The sequence below is a fragment of the Cajanus cajan genome, chromosome 8 (genome assembly GCF_000230855.2).
Source record: "Cajanus cajan strain Asha chromosome 8, NIPB_CcT2T_4, whole genome shotgun sequence".
Taxonomy (NCBI): Eukaryota; Viridiplantae; Streptophyta; class Magnoliopsida; order Fabales; family Fabaceae; genus Cajanus; species Cajanus cajan.
In genome coordinates, this window is record NC_138524.1 from 15,966,143 (window position 1) to 15,988,435 (window position 22,293).

Genomic DNA, 22,293 nt, shown 5'->3' on the forward strand with positions numbered 1-22,293 from the left:
ATGATGATGTCTCCCTTAAGCGAGGTTACCTACTTGCTTAAACGAGTCATAAAAGAAGTTCTAGATTTTCACACACATCTTACTTAAAGTGAGTCACACTACTTGCTTAAGTGAGAGTTCCCCAAGAATCACTAGAGATGAAATTGAAGGCTCGTTTAAGTGGTCATCTTAGTTGCTTAAGCGAATGACTTTTGATAAACCCATATTAAAGACAAAAAAAAACTTGAAAGTTAAAAATTCATTATAATTCATAGGTAGGGAAAAGGTTAGGTTTCAAAGAGAGAGGATGATGTGGAAGTCACCACGAAAAATCCCTCAAGAATCTTCTTCAATCAATATGTGATCTTAGGTTAGCCTATGCAATGCATTTATTGTTTGGAATTAACTTAGCTATTATGTAATTCTTCTAATTATTCAATAAAAGCTTCTTTTTAAATAATTATTTTTTCTTCTATTCTTTATGTTTGTTTTGACTTGATCACTTGTTGCATTATCCTATAGAATTATCTAAGGTTAGAAAATCCTTTTAAAATTACAATCTGGATAAGAACATGAATAACTCTTATTGCTAGGAATAAAGTAGGGATTATTAGTCAATGATTAAAATCTCCTATCTTAATGCAAGTTTTATTAAAATACTTTTTTTGGTTGTTGAATATTTCAATAATTGGGAGGATAAGTGTGAGAGATATCAATGAAATCAATCATTAGTATTCTATATTCTTGAATTACAATCTATATTTAACCTACTTTCAAAAAATTGAAATCTTAAAAATGATCATTTTAGTTTATGCATTCTAAACCTAAATATAATTTTTTCTAATTAATATTAAAATAGATTAATTAATCAATGCACAAGTCTTTGTGAATATAATACTTGGACTTTTGTCTATTTACTATTTGCAACAATTGGTAGGCTTGCCAAAAATCTAACAAAAATGCAAGAATTTAAAGTATAAAATCATCACAAAAGCTAATATAAACAATTTTTTTTATACAACTATGGAAAATAAATTACCATACATGTCTATTACAATTCATCTATCACCCAAATATGTCATATAGACATAAAAGCAATGAATAATAAACTCAAACTAAGTGACATAAAAGCAATGAATAGATAAACTCAAACTATTTTATATCCTTGCATATGGTTTCAAGCTCCATCAATATACAACTTCACTTAGTTTCTTAAAGAGAGAGGGAGAGAGAAATAAAAAACTTAAAGGATTGAGACATAAGTGTAATATATAAGTGCTCCAAGGACAAATTAGACTCTTCTACTTGACAATTACTTATCTCTCATGGATTTACCATCACTAGGCCTCTAATAAATATATTTGTACCTAAGGTTGGATTTATATCTTTCAATTGTCAACATTTCTAGTTGATATATTCCTCTTATTTTAATGACTTTTATACTAGTTAATTTCATCTCATTATCATCTTAGGAAGCTCTCTTACCACAACTTATCTTAGTTGGTCGATTATATCGATCATTCTAATTGTTTACCATCTATCCTTTTTCTCTCCTATACTTAGAGTTGTCCATTATGATTATGTTGTGTGTGGGAGGGAGGATTCACACACACATGTTTCTATATTGGTAAGATATTGTCTACTTTGAACCTAAATTCACATGGTTTGGCTTTTAGATATCACCTTAAAGGCCTCTAACCAATGGAGAGATATATGTGTATATAAACTCAAGTCCATCTTCTTGTTTGAATGATGTGGGACTTTAGTTGTATCCCAACAATCCCCCCTTAAACAAAAGATCATGGTTTAACCCCACTTTGTAGTGAAAGCTATTAATATATATTCGATGGTAGCTCATAGAGCTCAATCACACTTTAAGTACTTGTACTGCTGCCACTCCACCATGAACGTTAACTCATGATAGTGGGAGATACCTTCTAACCCTCCATCCATGTTATTAGGAAGATTATCTTCCAAATATGGATTTACCATTAGGAAGACTTTCGACTTAAAGGATCTTATATACCCAAATTCACTTGTCAACTTCATCATATTCGTCTAGCCAATCACACCATCAATTCTTATACCACTTGTTAGGTCAAGGGGTTCACATACATACACACATGTTTCTACATAGGTAAGATATTGTCCATTTTGAACTTAAACTCTCATGGTTTTACTTTTCTTATTATGCACCAGGGGATTTCCAACACACATGTCTCCATAATGGTATGATTTTATCCACTATAGGTCTAAGTCACATAGTTATACTTTTAGGTATCACCCAAAATACTTCTAACTAATGAAGACATATGTGTATATATAAATTTATATCTTTTTTATTTAAACGATGTAAAACTTTAGTTATATATTCCAACAATCATAAAACTGTTGATACTTAAAGGTATTCGTAACATGCACAATTTTATCCCTCTTACTATAATCAGACTACCTCTTCACATTGGACAAAAATTAAAAACAAATTTTTCACCTATTATTTCCCCAAACCTAGACTCATATAGCATCATTATGAGGTACAATATATTCTCACTCCTTCACAATGACATAGGACATTCTTAATAATAACTTATATTCTCACCTAATGTACAAGCACACTTTATATCTTTTGTCATGTATGTACATTTCATTCTCTATCGAGCATCAAGATAACTCACATGCATAATATATAAGATCATGTACCTATAACAGTCATGCATGAAACCACTCACACTTCACATCATTACAACATAAATGATTGAACATTTGAACATATCACACTAAACCAGAATGCATAGGCATGCCATGCTCCAAAGTTTCTTCTACATCTACTTGTGATATCAATTTAAGCTCTTGAAAATAGTCTAGGAACAAGCACAACCATACCAAGAGTCATCAGCATATCGATGTCTTCAGTTTTTGCATTCTCATTAAAATGATATTCCTCAGTAATTAGTCAAATTTTAATTCTCAATAATTAAGTTTTGCTAGATTTGTATTAAAATTAGCAAAATTATTTTTAATAGAATTAATTTTGAATAGTCAAATTAATTAAAATATATATCTAAATTAATCTTAACAACATATTTTAATGTAAAATCTATCATGATAAAAAAAAAAATATCAATTTTACAAATTAACTAAACAGACAATGCCTTGAACATAGTATTGTACAACATTTATTTGGAGGGACTGATGTAATCACGATACAATTAAAAGTTTTAGTGGTACGTAGGAATTATGTGCATATTATCTTAGTTCGATGAAGAAAGTAATCCTAATTCTTCAAAGATAATACATGATATATGGGATTGCCCATGGTCAAGTTTCGCACGTTTAACTCTCCTGTCATAATTCAATAGTTGGAAAAAAAAAATTGTATTGTAAAGGTTGAAAAATTATAATTAAATGCTGAATTCAAGCTTCATTCTCTCTCTGGCCGTAGGAAATCAATATCCTATAATTTAATATCGAGTATTACTTGATAATTTATGTTTCCTTATTTCTTAAGTGTATGATGGTGCAAACCTTAATAATTAGTTTGGAAATTTAAAAGAATTATTGATCAAGAAAACTTTATATTTTTACATATATTTAATTTCAAATAAAAAAAGAATCATCTCCTACCACTACAAGAAAACGCTGAATAAGCGGCGGAAAATAAGCGTCGGTTAATAGCTGACGCAAATAGTGTCGAAAAAGCTGACGCTATTTTAAGATTTAGCGTCGGCTTTTCCGACACTAAACTTAAAATAAATTTAAATTAAATATTTTAAGTTTAGTGTCGGAAAAGCCGACGCTATTATATAAATATAGCGTCGGTTTTTCCGACGCTAAACTTAAAATATTTAACTTAAATTTATTTTAAGTTTAGCGTCGGAAAAGCCGACGCTATTCTTTAAATATAGCGTCGACTTTTCCGACACTAATTTAATTTAAATTTAAATTAAGTTATTGTCGAAAAAGCCGACGCTATATTTAAATAATATACGTGCTTTCAAGGAGATAAAAATAATTTTTTCAATGTTATATACGCATAATGTGTTCTAGTACACTTGGTTATCAAGTTCACTTAAGACCTCAAGGTTCACGGATCGAGTCCCAGGAATGTTAAAAATACGAACAAATAAATGATAAGCGAGAAAAAGAAAATAAAGAAAAAAATAAAATAAAATTTTTGTCAACATAGTGTCGGCTTAACCGAAAATAAAAAATAAAAATAAATAAATTTGTTAGTGACGGCTTAGCCGACACAAAAAAAAATGTGTCGACTTATTTAGCGTCGGCTAAAAACCGACGAATAACCGACAATATTGCGTCGGCATTTATGATTTAGAGTCGGCTTTTGGCCGACTCTAAATTGAAACATTCTTGTAGTGTACATTTGTGATCTTAGTGAACACATCAAATAAGAATTAGACTTTAGACAAATTGATATTTAATTTTTGCCTTGTTTTGACCTTAGGTGAAGTATTATATGTAGGCGTGCGTATATGCGTTGAGAAAATATAAAAATCAAAAATATGAAGAGAGTGAATGATCCATTTGTGTGAAAGGTGTATATGGTAACAAAAAGCTTCACATGCTGGCATGTTAAAAGCAACGGGTAGGCCACACGTGTATGAATGCCCCATGTGCCATTTCACCCTTATATGTTTATTGGTCTTGGCATGGATAATTATGTGCTGAAAGGGCCATTCCTCTAACTATGACCAGAATCCCGATTAGATTGCATCTTTGAAAAGGAAAATACAACGGCATTTGACCTAAATTAGGAACAATTTATTCAGAAGTCATGTTAGTAGGGACCCCACTATGTGGTGGCCTCAACTCAATGCTCCATGTCATGCCATTAATTTTCATCATCGTCTAATTAATTGTTTCTCTCATATGAATCCGCAACGAAACTAATAAAGGAAAAAACTTGTCTCATATTCGAATGACTTACACTAGTCACCCATAATTTGGGTACCATATATTTAGGTTTGTAGCCTTGTCGTGACCGACCATTATTCTAGAATATGGTGTTGAAACATCTCTCTCCCTCTCCCTTCTCTATATGTTTATTTATTTATTTGATCCATACTTAACTTGGAAATATAAATTCAAAAGGTAAGTAATTTAAGCCATGTTTATCTCTAATTGCCTATTTCTATATCAAATATTAATTTGCATTATAACTATAAGGTAAACATGAGAATGATGCATATTAGTATCTTGGACTATAAACTAGTTTAATAGAAAATATTGGTTATAAATATGTGTGTGTTTAAAATAAATTATGTTCAAATTAAATCAATAACAAAGATACATTTTTTTAATTTATTTCAAAGATAATTACTTAAAAGGAAGTTTAACCATTTAACAATTTTTTTGTTGAAAATAAATAGGATAATTAGGATTAGGAGAGCAAAAAATCCAACAAAAGGCTACAAATGAGAGAAAAGAGATGTGTTTGCTTACAAAATGACAAAGGTCTACAATGTAGGCGACATTTGGTGGGCATGCCCCATCATAGGTTGTCTGGTTCATAGCAAATTAAAGAACCCCTGTGACGGAAACAAATTAATTTTGAAGAGAGTTTGTTAAGATGAGCAGAAAAAAGAAAGAAAAAAATTGGGTTTGTTCTGAAAGATTGGTAAGAGTTTTCTCAATCTTAGCTAAACATTGAAGCGAAGCTGTAGAATTATGTACGAGATAAAACATATCAGAAGCTTACATCATGTATCAAATAGGAGCCTTTATTCAAGCATTGAACATCATCAAATGGGAAATGTATGACCAAAATCAGTCTCAAATTTGTCGAACTAATTACAGACATTAATCTTATTTACCGCAAAATTATACGTTATATTAAACAGATCAATTTACATCAATATTTTTTTTTAACAGCAAATAAAATATATATTATATTGGTACAAGGGTACTAGAACTCATATACAAAATTATATGACTATTAAATTGGTATAATCCACCATCTGCATACTCCCCACATGAGATTACCAATAACGATTTCATGATAGTATTGTCTAGAGCTGTCAAAACGGGCAACCCGACTTGGCCCGGCCTGGCCCACCACGGGTTGAGCATTTGGTGGGCCAACCCAACCCGACTCATTTATTAGTGAGTTCAAAAAATTGAACCCGGCCTGGCCCACCACAGGTTGATGCGTTAAACGAGTTGGCTCACCTAATTTTAAAAAAATGTAATTTTTTTAATATACAACGAAAGCCCAAAATCATAATTAAATGATAATTCTAAATACAATCAAATAAAATCTAAATAATCTCATGTAGACAAATATAATTCAAAATCATCTCAAATACTATTTTGGGCCTAATAATTCAAATATAATTCAAACCTTAATGCTCATTTGGGCAAATGGGCCCAATAAATTGAAAGCTGAAGCATAAGTTTTTTTTAACAGGTTGGTGGGTCAGCCCAGCTCACCACGGGTTATTCAACCCGGGTGAGCCAGGTTCAAAATTTCCCGTATTGAAATTTTCAATTTTTTTTGGCCCAACCCGGCTCGAACCCGTGGTGGGCCGGGTTGGCTCATCGGGTTGAACTCATTTTGACAGCTCTAGTATTGTCACTTCATGCTTCATGGCAATAGGTTGTACACTTCCTTGAAATTGCAAACCCCAATCAGTACCCTGATAAACAAATACACAAACTAGGATTGCAACACCACTAGGTGAAAGTGAATTAGTCAAATGATTTTTTGAGAGTTGACAACCACCTCCAGCTGTAAATCAAAATATCCTTCATTATGTCATCATGATTGAAGGTTCCTCCTTGAAATATGCATTTGTTTCTATGCCTCCACAAGGTTCAGGTTTTGGCCATCCACAATATGTGCCACTTTTCCACCCCATCTTATGAGTGTAACATTCCGGGTAGAAAACTCAAATGCTGAATGACCTGCATAGGAAGTGGTGAAGGACAATTAATCCAAGAGAGACATTGCTTCCAAACTTTATCACTAAGAGGGCATGTGCAGAAAATGTGAGACACCGTTTCTGCATCAGACTTGAAAAACGGGCATAAAGTTTGTTGAGGCTCAAGTGTTATGTTTCTTCTAATTAGATTATCAACGATTGGGATGCCAGAGTTAACCAATCTCCACATGAAATAATGAACCTTCGATGGAGCAGGGATAGACCAAAAGAAGTAGGGAACATTAGTTTCACCCACTAACGATGAGCTATCATATATAGTTGTATAGGCTGATTTCACTGAGAACATGCCAGAAGGTTCGCATTCCCAACTCCATGAGTCCACTTGATCTCTTTGAAAGTTGGTATTCTCAATCGCTTGAAGTAGCTGATGCTCCTGTGAGACCTCCCATTCGAATCTGTTCCTTCTCCACCTCAACTGCCATTCCCATCTTCCATCTACCCATCCATCCATTTCAGATATCGAGTCTTGCTGCTGCAAAAAGTTGGTGAATAACCTCGGAAATGTGACAGCAAAGCTAATAGGACTGGCCCAGTTGTTGAGCTAGAATCTAACCTTATCTCCCACCCCTATTTTCCACTTGACAGCTTTGTCAAACCAACTTTCAACTTCCACGCCACCAAATCAATTTACATCAATGTAATGTATGAATATATTGTCCCACATCTCACATTGACTAGTGAGAAGATTAAAATAATATATATATATATAAAGAAAGTAAAGACTAATTATTTTCTTAAAAATCGATTTTGTTAGTTGAGTTAAACTTTAAATCACCATTTTTAAGATTATTACCATAATCAATCCTTTCGATTATTAATTATTGTTGGGTTTACAGGGCACTATTAGTGATGAGGTCAAAATATTATATATAATTGTTTGTGTTACTCTAAGAGTGAATTTACTTAAATTTACTATACTTAATAACTCATAGTCTACATCAAATTTTAATAATCTAACTATTAAACTAAAAGTTCATAATACAAAGATCAAATCTGTAGAGTTTAGAAAAATTTTAAAATTATTTGATATTCTATTTCTTTAATTCGAATTGACGAATAATTATAAAAGTTTTTTTACACACTGATTTGAATTAATAAAAAAAATATCAAATAGTTTTCAAACTTTTTAAAAATTTACAAACTTAACCTATGTATTACAAACTTTAACAGTTAGATTATTAAAATTTAATATAGAACATAAATTACTAAATGAAGTAAATCTTATATATATATATATATATATATATATATATAATTATTTATATTGAGCTAATTATTTTTTATTGCCACACCCACGCTCATGCATGCACTAACGCATGCATCCACTTACCCATGTACACGCACACGTATAAACATACCCACACTCTCGTATGCGCACGTACCCACATGCACATGCACATAGAGGAGGGATCTAGTCTTATTCTATTTTATATAGGAAGAATTTACTTACTCTAAAAATAAGTTTACTTAAATTTATTTCATCCATTAACTCATGTTTTACATCAAATTTCAATTATATATATAACCATTAAATTAAAGGTTCTACATAGATCAAGTCTGCAAATTAAAAAAATAAAACTATTTGATACTTTATTTTATTATTTTAAATCAAATATAAAATATTTTTATGATTATCTATCAATTTGAATTAATGAAATAAAATATCAAAATAGTTTTCATTTTTTTTTAAATTTGCAGACTTGATCTATGTATCAAGAATTTTTACTTTAATGATTAGATTATTAAAATTTAATGTAAAACATGAGTTATTGAGTGAAGTAAGTCTACGTAAACTTACTCTTGAAGTAAATAAATCCCTTTTCACTAGTGGAAAAAATGCTTTTAAAATCGGTTATTTTTAACTTTTAAAATTGATTATTTAACCGATTTTAAAAGAGTCGATTTTAAAAGAGTCGATTTTAAAAGTTAGACTTGTAAAATCGGTTAAATAACTGATTTTAAAAATTAATTTTTAAGATCGGTTATAAAATAACCGATCTTAAAAGTCTTGGGTTTAAAAAAATTAAACTGGAACGGGTCGTTCCAAAACTGGAACAGGACGTTCCAGGTTGTTAAAAAGGCCTAAAGTTATAGTTTGGAATGGATCGTTCTAGCACAGTTGGCATGAGTTAAAACCCACCTAGAATGGACTATTTTGATTGCAGAACGGGCCGTTCTCCTTGTAGAACAGGCCGTTCTTCTTGTAGAACGGGCTGTTCCAGTTTTAAAATTTATCCAAAATGAACCTACAAAGAAAATAGAGACATGAGAAGACGAAAAGAGACACGAGAAGAGTATGAGAATATGAAAACAAAAATGACAACGAATTTTACCTTGTGGAAGACTTTAGAAAATGAGAGCGCAAGAGAGTAAAAAAATGAATGGAGGGAAAGATTAAAGAGAATGAGAATGGAGGGAAATATAAAAGGTTTCTGTCGATATTTTTAAAATCGGTTATTTAAGAACCGATTTTAAAAGTACTTTTAATATCGGTCATTTAATAATCGATCTTAAAAGTTATGTCTGATACAACTTTTAAGATCGGTTCTTTTGTAACCGATCTTAAAAGTTGTGTCAGACATACCTTTTAAGATCGGTCATAAAATAACCGATCTTAAAAGTACTTTTAAGATCGGTTAAAATTTAACCGATCTTAAAAGTGTTCACATTATTTACAAAATTGTCATTGCGTGACTTTTAAGATCGGTTACCTTTTAACCGATCTTAAAACTCTGATTTTAAAACTAATTTTTGCATTAGTGTCTCTCTCTCTCTCTCTCTCTATATATATATATATATATATATATAAAGTAGAGGAAGGCTAGATCCCTCCTTTGTATTAGGCCAACCTTCAAAGTCCTCAACCTTTTCTTCGAAATAAAAATGATATGGCTAACATGCAAAAAGGATTTTGATGCCAAAATTAGTGGGTAATTGAAGTGTATAAATATAATCACAAGTATCAACGTATAATTTGATAGTGAAACGTGTATATATAGGAGATAAAATGTTACCATAGTTAATAAGACATTTAAATGCATTAAAGACCGTTTATAATTGCATAACGATTGAATGTTACAATATTGCTCGGCATGGGAATGTGCTCGCCAAGTTAAGGGATTGCTTCGCCTTGAGAAATAGTTTGATTTGATAGGTAATCCGAATCGTTGTTATATAGTCGTGGTGACATTACTACGGTTATCTATCAATTCTTAATACCAACATGTGAGACCTATCCCATACAATATATATTACATTAGTTCTAAAATAAATCAATTAAAATTTTATTATAAGGTTGACTTCATAAACTTTAATTTGATTCGTGTGAAAAAAATGTTTTATATATTTTTAATTATATTAGTTACATTATACTTTTTTCTTTGCTCATATGAAGGAATATTCTTCTATGTGATAGTTAAAAATTATTTTAGACGCGACAGTAATTTTTAATATAAATTATTATATTAAAAGCTACGAGTTTAAAAACACTTTTTTAAGAATTTTTTATATATAAAAAACTATTTTCAATAAAAAAATTCTCAAAAATGTTCAAACTTAAAATATAAAATAAGCTTTTAATGCTACGTGGTTGGTATATACTATAGAATTTCTTAATAAATTACCTAAAACTGTGACTTATACTGGACTCAGATGTGTTTGGCAAAGAAATGTTCCTGACACACTGCTTTTTGGCATTTGATGGTCACATGCTCATTGTCTGTGTTCATTGTCACCATTAAAAGCTTACACTCAGGAGTGGGAGGATATATATCCACCTAGCTATAAACTTCAGCTAAGAAAGGTTTTATTGACAGAGACTATGCGGGATAGTGCTCGTGTTTTGTCCTACACAAAATGGTCACCAAGATTTAATTTTTAGAAAATTTCCATGTGTCCTATATGGTCCATGTCGTTTTTGGTCGAGCCCCTTTCTCCTCTTCTTTTTGGAGTCACTAATAGAGAGTAATTACATTAGATATATATGCATGATATTTGGTTTTTAATTTCTGAAAGAAAAAAAATGATAATAATATAATTGTTAGAGATCTCATATTGATCAATAATAAAATTAATAAATTATATATAAATAAAAGAAAAATATTTATCTTATACGTCAATAGTGTAAAATTGAGCTACGTTTCAATTCACTTTCTTATAATTTAAAACACTCTTTTTTAACATGATGTTGTAACTTTTAATTAATTTTAAATAATAAAAAAAAAATATGATGCTACCACTTTTTTTTTTTTTTTTTTTAAATAGTTTCACAGATGATTGCATGCATGGCTATGTCCTACAATTTTGGTAAGAGTACTTTCATATTGCCAGAAAGCATATTTGCCAGTAACCAGCCTTAGCTATGCTCAGTACTACTTAAGAAGTCATGTCCTTTCGACTTTGGTATATCAATATTCTTGTCTCTCAACTCATATTTAAGACATATATATACATTCTACACGCTTATACAATAACACAATATGTTAAAGGGGTCGATCAGTTTTAATTTGCATGTATATTTTATTCTTTACCATGACATACTCTTGTATTCTAAATTCTAATTAATGTAGCAAAAGAAATGAATGAAATTAATGGGAGAAACAATTTGTTCAACTTAAAACATAATATTTAATATATGATACCTACCTATAAAAAAAGAAAAAAGTTATTTCAAGGAAAGTTGGAGTAATTAACATACATTTTGATTCTTAGAGTAATTCTTTTTCAAAATAGTCGTAACTTCTACTTTAGTGTTAAAACTGATGTTTCATTGCATTAATCATCACATGTATAATGCTAGTGTAGTTCCAACAATAAAAGTATCGGACACAACTTATACTTTTGTTAGTTAATGTTAATTTTTAGCTGATGTATTGGTAAATTTTCATGTAGTGACAAGAGGAAAGGTCAAGAGAGTATTGATGGATTCATTCTTTTTGAGTTATGAAGAAATAAAACTGAGTAGGTGATTGATACAATCATGTGAAAGTAGTTATGAAGATAACTTCTATTAAACTAACTTTTATAACAGTAAAAATGAAGGTTGTTAATTAATTTACGAGACAAAATTATTATACTACATACGTGGTCTTATCGCATTATCAAGAAATTGTTGATATGAATCTTGGTTTGGTGAGACCATTGTGAAAACTGAAAGTAGCAATAAATTATAAATGACTGCTTTTTATGAAAGAAATTTAATTACAAAAGTCAGAATTATAACTACTGAAATAGATTGCGGGGATAAGTCATATTTTTGGTATAAAATGACAAGTTTTATTTATAAGAGATAATCTTACTCGAGTAAAAAACCATTGTAAACATCAAAACTCTATTCGAGTGTTTTTGTCATATTTCCTGTCTTATTGTATTTTTTTTATGTTTCTCTTCCTTTTTTGTAGAAAATATTTGACAGAAAGTATTTTACTACTCACATTTTCCTGATAATAATAATAAAATTAAGCGAAATTAGTTCCACACTCACAGAGGGTGATAGATAATATCTATATTAATGATGTAATTTTGAGATGCCAGGACAAAAAAATATTTTTTTTAATGTAAATATGGAATAATATATAATTATAAAAGCAACGTCACCAAATACCGAATATGTTATTGAATAGAGAACAACAACAAACGCCAAGCTCATCAACTTTTAATTCTTTGCTAAAACGATTCATAATTTGTTATATTATTGTTTAATGTCGGTAGCTTAAGTCAATCAACTAAAACTCTCAATTCATCATTCCATCCAATGATGAACCTTGTTATCAAATCAAAGGAAGAAAGAAACTTGAAGTGTGGGCACAGACAAAAGCTGATATAAACTTCAAATATTGCTATTCATATTCAAGATTCTGATCATTAAAAGTGTGGTGGTGGGAGATTTGAGACTGCAGCTCATGCATGCAACTCCACAGGTTCTGTGTGTAACCCTTCCTTGGTAAATGGAAACCCTATATCTAATCAAAATAAATAGTACGTGTTTTTTAAAATAATTTTCACCTATGCATACATCAAAAAGAAAATACTATTTATAAATAAACTATTTTCTATATAAAATTTAAATTATATACAGATAGATAGTATATAATCCATTTTTAGCAATTTTTTTTAATGAATTTATGCAACAATTCTTAACAAGTTTAAAAATAGTTATTTAAGAGAGAAGTGTGTTTCCTTTTAAATATGATAAAACATGATAACAAGTGAATATATATATATATATATATATATATATATATATATATATATATATAGCTTATTTATATATTATTTTATTATTAAAGTATTTAATATAAAAGTGGTAAAGTTAAAATTGGTTTTTAAAACACTTTTTTTTTTTTTACATTCGGTAGACTTCATTTTTTGTTTGGTGAATAGCGGATAGACTTCATTAAAAATATAATTTTTAAACTAAATTTATTTTTATTTTTTTAATATAAACTAAATATATATACCATGCATATTTGCAGCATTACTTACTTTAAAAAATTGACTAATAAAATAAAATAAAAAAAATTCAAAAACAGCGGCATTTAAAATAGACAGGAAGTCAGGAACGTTGATCATTGTTCTTATCATCATTATAGAAGAAAAAAAATATTTATCTAGTAAATCATCACTCCTAACTCAACTTTTAGTCTAACAATTTTACAAGGACATTCAATTGAAATAAAAATAATATAAAGAGTACATTGACGGAAAGAACATTTTCCAAACTTCTATAGGGTAACCAAATGGCTAATTCAACCAATAGTAGTGTAAAAGTCCACCATAAAGAATTTCTTAATTGCCAAATGTATGTTGGGGGCTACTCTATCTCAAGTCTCAACCACAAAGGTCAAAAGCATACCCTACACTTTCTCTCTCCTAATTTTAACTCCCTAACTTCTATGACCCACAACAAACTTAGATTCCATAGTCGTTCATACATATAATATAACTAATCTCTATATTTTCTATACTACGTATATTCTTCAATTAATTTCTTTTGGTTTCGAGATGGATACACAGCTAGCCAAAATTCAATATTTGTTAGTATAAAAGATTATACCGTCAAATGATAAGAAATTATTTTTGGTATGAGTTTTAAAGTGACAAATATTTTAAAATGTGCATTGCACAAATAAATATTTATTTATATAATTAAAATTTATAATAAATAAATGTTTTTAAATATATAATTAAAATTTACAATAAATTACATCTTAGATTCATGATAAATAATTTAAATTATGATGCAACATTTCTTTTCATTAATTATTAATATTTTTGAAAGATAAATTGAAAGAGATAAATATTAAGGAAAATTCTAAAATTATTTTCACAAAATAAAAACTGCTATATATATATATATATATATATATATATATATATTATAATTAGATGAGAATTTTTTCATCAATAAAAAGCAGAATTTTAACTTAAGACAATGTATATACTCCTCTAACTCCATCACTAAATTGATTATAATATTTAAAATTATAATTAAATGAAAATACAAATTCTTTATATGATCGGTATATAAACTATTTACGCAAAACCATGTTATGTTCTAAGAAATTCTTATATAAGTTATCATGATTTACACAAACATTTAAATTACAGTTGGCAATCACAAAGCATACTTTATGAAAAAATTGTATTTAACTATAACTAATTATATAACTATCACAAACATTAAATTAAGGGTTTATAAAGTGCCCCACCAAAGAATTTCTCCAACTATAAATATGCATTCCTTGGAAGACTTGCCTCTTTAGAGCTGGCCACCAAACCCCACTAACCACATCATTTCTCATCTTCTTTCACTTCTTGCCTTTCTCAAAGGAAATTAATTAATTAAAGCCATTCATAGCTTCAATGAGTTCCATAACCAAAGCTCCTCCTTCCTCTAACGACACTGAAGAGAGTGGTTGGACCACGTACTTTGATGACTTCTTCAACAACCATGTTGATAACAAGTGTTCCATGTCTCTATCCGGTGTTGCTTGTAATTCCTCCCTTAATGTCTCCGATGCTGCCTCTTTGGTAGAGAAAAAAGTGAGTCATATCAAACAAGTTGATGATGAGTTTTGTGTGAAGAAAAATGTTAAGAGGTCGAGTTTCAAGAAGAGCATAACGACTTTGATTGATGATGCTTTGGAAGACACGGCAACTTCTCCTCTCAATACCGCCAAGGTTCATTGATTAATTTTTCTTTGGATCTTTCTCCTTTTTCCTTACATTATTGCTATTTTTTTTTCTAGTTAAAGTTATTGGTTATTTATAGTTCTATATTGTTGTGTAAGTCTATAATTTATCCGTGGTGTTTTAGGTTTTGTATGCGAACCAGAAGATTGACAAGGCAAACAGACAGAAGTAGTATAAACCTTTTTCTCAGGTTCAGTCGAATTCACATAAATATACAATATATATAACCGTTTCTTTATTTTTTCTTCTATTGTAAAATCAAAGGAAAATGCATATATATATATATATAAGAATTACGTAAACAAACTTATTATTAGCATCTGACCACACGGGGATATAATGATTTTTTTGTGTGTTATCATTAGTTTCATCTGTTTATATAGTAAAATTAAAATGCATTACTTTTTAAACTTTATGTCCCATTTTTATTTTATTTTTAAAATGCATCAAATATGTATGAAACAGAACTTTTATGTTGTTATATACAGTCCATCTGGTTCAAACCTCTACCAAAGACTGTAATTAACATCAAACCAAACTAGTTAATTGCATTACTTCTTTTTTGCCTTTTCCTTATACCTTTCCTATTGCTGAAATTAATCTCTTTGTAACTCAGTGGTGTATTCTTTCAAACATGCATCAACTAACAAGTCACCAATTTGTTAATTTGGTCTCTGAAGGAGAACGACAATACCTCAGGACAAAGAAATGAACAAAAAGAATTTATTAATGGGAGTGATAGTGTTTGCATTTGCACAGAACTAACGAAGAAAGGCCTTTGTTTAGTTCCTCTGTCAATGTTAGCCAACTAGCTGAGTTAATCATTTAGTGCGTGTTTGGTGTGTTTGAAAATTATTTGAAAAACAAGAAATCACATATATGATGTAGAAGTTACAATTATTAGCTTCTCTGAACGTGACATTTGAGATAAGGAACCAAACACACTATTAGTATTATGTTAAAGGTTTTTATTGTATAAAAGAAAATGTATTAAAGAGTATATATTACTAACTATTTTCTTTCTGACCAAGTAGAAAATCATGCTTGGACATGTTGATATATATATAAAATGAATTGAATTTTTTTCTATACTATGGCAAGTCCTATGCAATAGTATATAGTAAATTATTACTAGTTTTTACACTGAAACATACCTGTGTCTAATGTCTATATATTCTGCTGAAAAGCACAGACGAAACATGAGACACGTAAACCATAGAAGGGTGGGAAGATGAGGTGATGAGTAAGCTGAATAAAAATAATAAGTAATAAGGAAACGAAAGGACTATCATTTTACTCTGACAGGGAGAATCCAGAATCATCAGCATACTCAGATTGTATGTGTCTCCTTAAAAATCTCTTGCAAATTATCATCCATTAAAGGATTTTTTTGTAACTTCAACTGACCAATTTAATGCATTCTTTATCATTTTCTATGTAAAGTGCTGTCTTTTGTGGACAATATGCATGCACGATCTAAAAATAAGAGGTCAAAAAAAAAAACCCATAACTTTGTGGTTTTTATAGTCTTTTTTTTCTATATATATATATATTGCTTCCTCAATATAATATATATCAATAGTTAATTATATATATACCTTAATTTTATTACGATATTATAATCATAAATGTACCTGCTTGGTAAGTACTATCTTTTATAACGGATTAATTAATGATCTCCACCTAACAATAGCAAAACTTTCATATCAAGGATGGGTAAAAAAAGAAAAGCAAGATGATAATAACATCACCAAAACTTAACCCCAAGAAGGCCGGCCATGTTAGATAATTGAATCCTAATCTAGTGTCATTTGGACCATCTATATTATTTGGATATTTGTAAGGGAAAGGAAACATATTTCCAACTAATAACAACTTTAATGAAGAGTAAATTATATTATACTTGTAATCTGAATTTTTCATATGCAAGGCCAACAATATAAAATTTTGCAGTAATATCTGTTATATTGATAAAATATTTCAAATAATTATATTAATATTAATTAACATTACATAAAATAGCATTAACATGATTTTTTTTTTAATAATGGTCACACTAGATTATAACCTGTAATCTTATCTTATGTATATTATAACGCTACCATGGTCAAACAATGTAAAATGAAAAAAAAAAAAAAATTCTGCATATTGGTTAACCATATGCTTGACTAGTTCATTACTTCATCATTCTATCAAGAAATAGTAAGATGTATTAATAGAAGGTATTGTTTATCAATTAGGTGCGTTTGCTTTATAATCATTGTTGTTTAACAAATCGTAAACGTACAGAGCTAAAAACCATGCAAGTAATTATAGTAAGATATGTATTTCTTGAAAACATTGTTTATTAATTAGGTGCGTTGGTTGCTTTACAATCATTGTTTGTTTAAGAATCGCAAATGTACAGAGCTAAAACCATGCAAGTGATGATATCAAGTTCTTCTCTTCTTCATTTATTGTATGCTTAAATTAATTTATTTCATATTTAAAATAATTTATAATTAAAAGTTTACTGAAAAGATTTTTTTCTTCTAAAAGTTGATGCAGTATAAAATAGCTATAAGCTTATATGTTGAAAGAAATTTATAACCTATCTATATATATATAAGAAGAGATATATTTATTTTAAGAGTAATTCTTAATAAAATTACTACTGATCAATAATTTATAACCTATATTAAATTTCAATAATCTAACTATTAAATTTAAATTTTTTGATGAATAGATTAAGTATATAAAATTTTATAAAATCTGAAAATTATTTAATACTTTGTTATATATATTTAAATTAATGTATAATATATTTTTTAAAATATATATTAATTTGAATTAATATAACGAAATATTAAATAAATTTCAAATTTTATTAAAATTTTTATATTTGATCTACTAGTTAAAAACTCTTAATTTAATAAATGAATTGTTGAAATTTAATATAATTCATAAGTTATTAAGTAGAATAATTCTATCTTGAGATAAGTGAATCATTTTCTCTTATTATATATATATATATATATATAAAGCATCTTCCATCTATTTAGAATTAAAGAAAAAATCGAGATTAGAATTGTGTATCTAATAAGAGAGGGGGGGGGGTGGTCTATATGTATTCAATTCTAGCTATATAAGAAATTGAGGAACAACTATGACTAGCTATCATAAATTGGATAGAACTAAATGATACAAAAATATATTTTTATGATGCCCAATTGATCATGAGTCATCCACAATAAAAGTCTAGTTGTAATTAATTTTATCAACTAGTTAAGTGTTGTGATTAAATTAACACTAACACTCTCCATCAGTTCCTTTTTAATTGTTAACTAACTTTTTAGAAGATTTTTACTTTTATATATTTATTATTTTTAATGTTAAAGACAACATTAATTTTTTTTAATTATACCCTCACTTTTATCTAAATTTTTTTTATTAATTTACACGTTTGCAATTAATGTACATTTATTGTAAAGTAAAAAAGAAAAATGGTTTAATAAGAAACTTCAAAACTATTTTATGAAAAAAAAAATAGCATTTCTTAATTTATGTGTAAAAAAATTCTAAATAATTGATCAATGTTAAACTACAAATAAATAATCCAACATCATCTCCCTATTTAGACATATGAAACTATTATATATAACTAGAGTATCAACTACCGTCAATGCAAGTCCAGGAAATAAACATTAACAGTTAAGATGGTATCCAATTAATAAGGATACATATATCATACAGATTAAAATAATGGAGGAGAGAAGAATAATACTATCAACCAATCATTTACTGTGATTAAACTAATAATCTTTATAATCAATATATTTAATAATTCAAAGAAAAAATTCTAAATAATAAAATGATATTAATTAATCCACAAATAAGTAATCCAAAACCCTTTTTCTTTTCTATATAAGAAGGGTTTGAACCAACGTCCAACAACTCTCCCAATAATAAATAAGAATTATATAGCAAGGGGCTTGGAGAAGAGAGAATAGAATTAGAATAATGCAAAGAAGCAACAAATATTTATATGCACGAAACTAGCTCTCGTTGGATCGGTAGGTAACATCCCAAGATACGAAGATATTTCCAACCAAGCAAGCATGAAGTAGGGGCAATGGAAGGGAACACATTAAAGGCAAATTGGCCAAACTATTCTGATTATGATGCATAAGTAACTAACTTTTTTAGGTGTAGGTAGCAAGTTTAGTAACTTTAAAAATGATTAGAAACTTTAAGGAAAATTTGGCATCATATGAGACTGTCATCATTGCCTTTCCTAGCCCTATTTTGGCTACGCCTGGTTTCCTTTAAGTCTAGAGAGAGAGAGAGAGGCCAAACAGAACATTAATTAGATGCCCATATATTAAAAATATGTGCCATGCACCTAACACAATAATTTTCTTTTGGTTTTGGATTGACTTTATCATTTAAATGGCTATTTTCCAGTTGGGAAATTCTCGTAGCATTCAACTTAACTTTTTATTTTGTCCTTGATGAATCGTTTCACTAAACAAAAGAATATACTGAACTTAGACAATTAATTAATAGACACAAAAAGAATGATGGATTAGATAAATACGGGGATCAAGTAATAAGAGGTTTTTTTTTTAATTTAATTAGCAGTTTTGAGTTTAATATTTTAAGTATGTAATTATGTTAAATATTTGAATGAAAAATTTTGTTGTTCTAGTAATTCTTTTAACTTGAACATAATTGGTTAGTGAAAAGTATTTGTGATCCATTAAAAAAAATCAAATTTGAAGAGGTTTCCTGCACTAGTAAACTAAATTGCAACATTAATTTATTGCATACCCTGAAAAAAAAAAAAAAAAAAGTGGTGGTTTTTTCAAACCAATTTACTTACAGTTCCGGCGCATCTACTTTGCAACATATAATAAAGTTAATAACGTACTTAATTTGCTTTGTCAAACCAATGTGCTTGTCCCATATCTATACTATATATAAATAGGATATCAATTATGCAGCAACTTTTACTCTTCACATTTTATTTAATCGTTATTATACTCTTCAATTGCTTAAAAAAAAAGTAAAAACAAATTAAGATTTTTTTTTTTTTTTTTATAAACAAACATCTTCCTTCACATTTTTCTCACTCTTTCAACAATCATTCACTAAATTATCTTTCTTTCTATTTTTTTAAATAATATCTTAAAAAAATATTAGGTTCAACTTCAAGAGTCCGCATTGTGGAATAGTGAGAACTGAATTTCATTACTTATACATTTCATTTAAATAATGTACCTTATTGACAGTCATTTTTACAGACAAAACAGAATATTATCAACAAAATATAATGTTAAAAAACACACACACACACAAGAAGTGTCAACTTAAGAGATGTGGCCTGTGCCTTATAGATGATTATATAATTATTAATAACTTTTTAATTAAAATATTTGTTTCATTTCAAATTAAAACAAAATATGATACTAATAAATTAAATAAAATGATATAAGTACAATTATTTATAAGAGAGGCAAAAAAAACTATTATCTTAGTTCGATAGGGAGTTTCCCTATTCTGGCATATCGATTCTTCAATGCAAAATATATGAAATTTAAAGCTATGTAGCTCTGGAATAAAAATGTTTAGAATTTGAAAGTTTTGTGAGGAAATTGAACAATTGAATTAAGTAGAATCATGATTTATAGCATGTCATTAGTTTCCGGTTGAGTAATGATGGATACCATCTCCTCTAAACTGTTTTTATTCATAAAAAAAAAAAAAAAAAAAAAAGAGAGATAGTTTTTCTACAGTCAAAAGGAATCATAATTTCTCAGCAAAATTAACTCTTTATATATTAAAGAAGTAAATGTAATCACCGGAGAGGGGGGCTTAGTGTCATGATTAAGAAAGCAGTTTATAAGCAATTATATTTGTGAAATTCGTATTCGAGAAACAAGATATAGCATTTTGAAATTCAAAGGAAACATCCTACTTTCGCGTGAAAAGATAATTATCAATATTTGGGTAATTAAGTAAATATTGGGCTAAAAACCTATTTTGCTCCCTTATAATAATTAGGGGTGGACAAAAAAAATTGAACTGAACTGAACTGGTAGTGAATTGAACTGGACTATACTATAAAAAAATGAACTGTTTGTAAAAAAAACTGAACTGAACTATTTAAATTGAACTGAACTGTTGAAAAGTTAACTATACTGAACTATAAAACTGAACTGAATTATAAAAATTGAATTATTTTTATAAAATGATAAAAATTAAATGTGTCTAACATGTTATGTCTTAATGGATTAACTCGATAGTCTAATAACCAAAACTTTAGAAAAGAAAGTGATAAAAAAATTGTATCAAATTTATCGAACCTAACAGATCAATTAAGCTACTTATTTTTAGGCTTAAAATTCACTGAGTTTGTTTGACTTAATTTTATATTTTTTCTTTGAAAAATGTAACTAAAATGGAAAATAAAGTAAAGTTAGCAAATGTGTCCTATTTTGATAGATCAATGAGTCAAAATTGTTCAATTCAAAATATCATAACAGCTCAGTGCAGTTTAAATTGCAATTTAGTTCAAGTTTTTATAGTATAGTTAAGTTCAGTTCAATGATACAAAAAAATAGTTCAGTTCAGTTCGTTTAAACTAATATTTAGTTTAGTTCAGTTTATGAGAATTACTTTTAAGTTCAATATAATTTTTATAAGTTCAGTTCAGTTCAGTTCATTTTGCCCACCCTTATAATAATTGTTTGTTTCAATTTAGTCCCACTTTTATTTTTTGTTTCAATTTGGTCCCTAATAAATTAATTAGTTGCAATGTCGGACTTCCATTCAAATTATTTAAACAGAGTTAATTGTTGGCCACATAGATGCCACGTGGATTCCAAATTTCATTAATGCATTCTGGAACCAGAACGGGCCGTTCTGGTTCCAGAATGCCAAACACAAACGGTCGATGATTATAGTTCACAGTTGTGAATCGTGCAAGGAAAAAGACCCAAGGTACAATGTATCATTAAGGATAATGCAGTATATCATTAATGGTAGCAAGTTTTATTTCATTGTTGGTCAAACTGGAATGAACCATTTACTACCAAATTGACACTATACAGTCAAGAATGAAACGACATGGGTATTTCCCCTTGAAGTCATTGACCGATGTACCCCAACAACAACAACCTGT

The 22,293-nt window shown here is 28.6% G+C and overlaps 2 protein-coding genes across 4 annotated transcripts; one reads left to right on the plus strand and one right to left on the minus strand.

The window, feature by feature from the left end:
• Nucleotides 1–6,545: 6,545 nt before the first annotated feature.
• Nucleotides 6,546–7,389, minus strand: LOC109817059 (putative ribonuclease H protein At1g65750). Its single transcript, XM_020382254.1, has 2 exons — nt 6,901–7,389; nt 6,546–6,632 (listed from the first exon to the last, which is right to left on the minus strand). The coding sequence occupies exons 1-2, from the start codon at nt 7,387–7,389 to the stop codon at nt 6,546–6,548; spliced, it is 576 nt and encodes a 191-aa protein (XP_020237843.1).
• A 7,324-nt stretch (nt 7,390–14,713) lies between these two features.
• On the plus strand, nt 14,714–18,102 carry LOC109817068 (uncharacterized). Of its 3 annotated transcripts, none has more exons than XM_083062718.1 (3): nt 14,714–15,119; nt 15,256–15,321; nt 15,812–18,102. In XM_083062718.1, exons 1-2 carry the CDS (start codon nt 14,802–14,804, stop codon nt 15,301–15,303), a joined length of 366 nt encoding a protein of 121 aa, XP_082918844.1. In that variant the 5' UTR covers nt 14,714–14,801; the 3' UTR covers nt 15,304–15,321; nt 15,812–18,102. The 3 variants fall into 3 exon arrangements, with proteins under 3 accessions (XP_082918844.1, XP_029130993.1, XP_020237852.1); XM_029275160.2 differs by having other exon boundaries at nt 16,324–18,099; XM_020382263.3 differs by lacking the exon at nt 15,812–18,102 and having other exon boundaries at nt 15,256–15,447.
• The last annotated feature ends 4,191 nt before the right edge of the window (nt 18,103–22,293 follow it).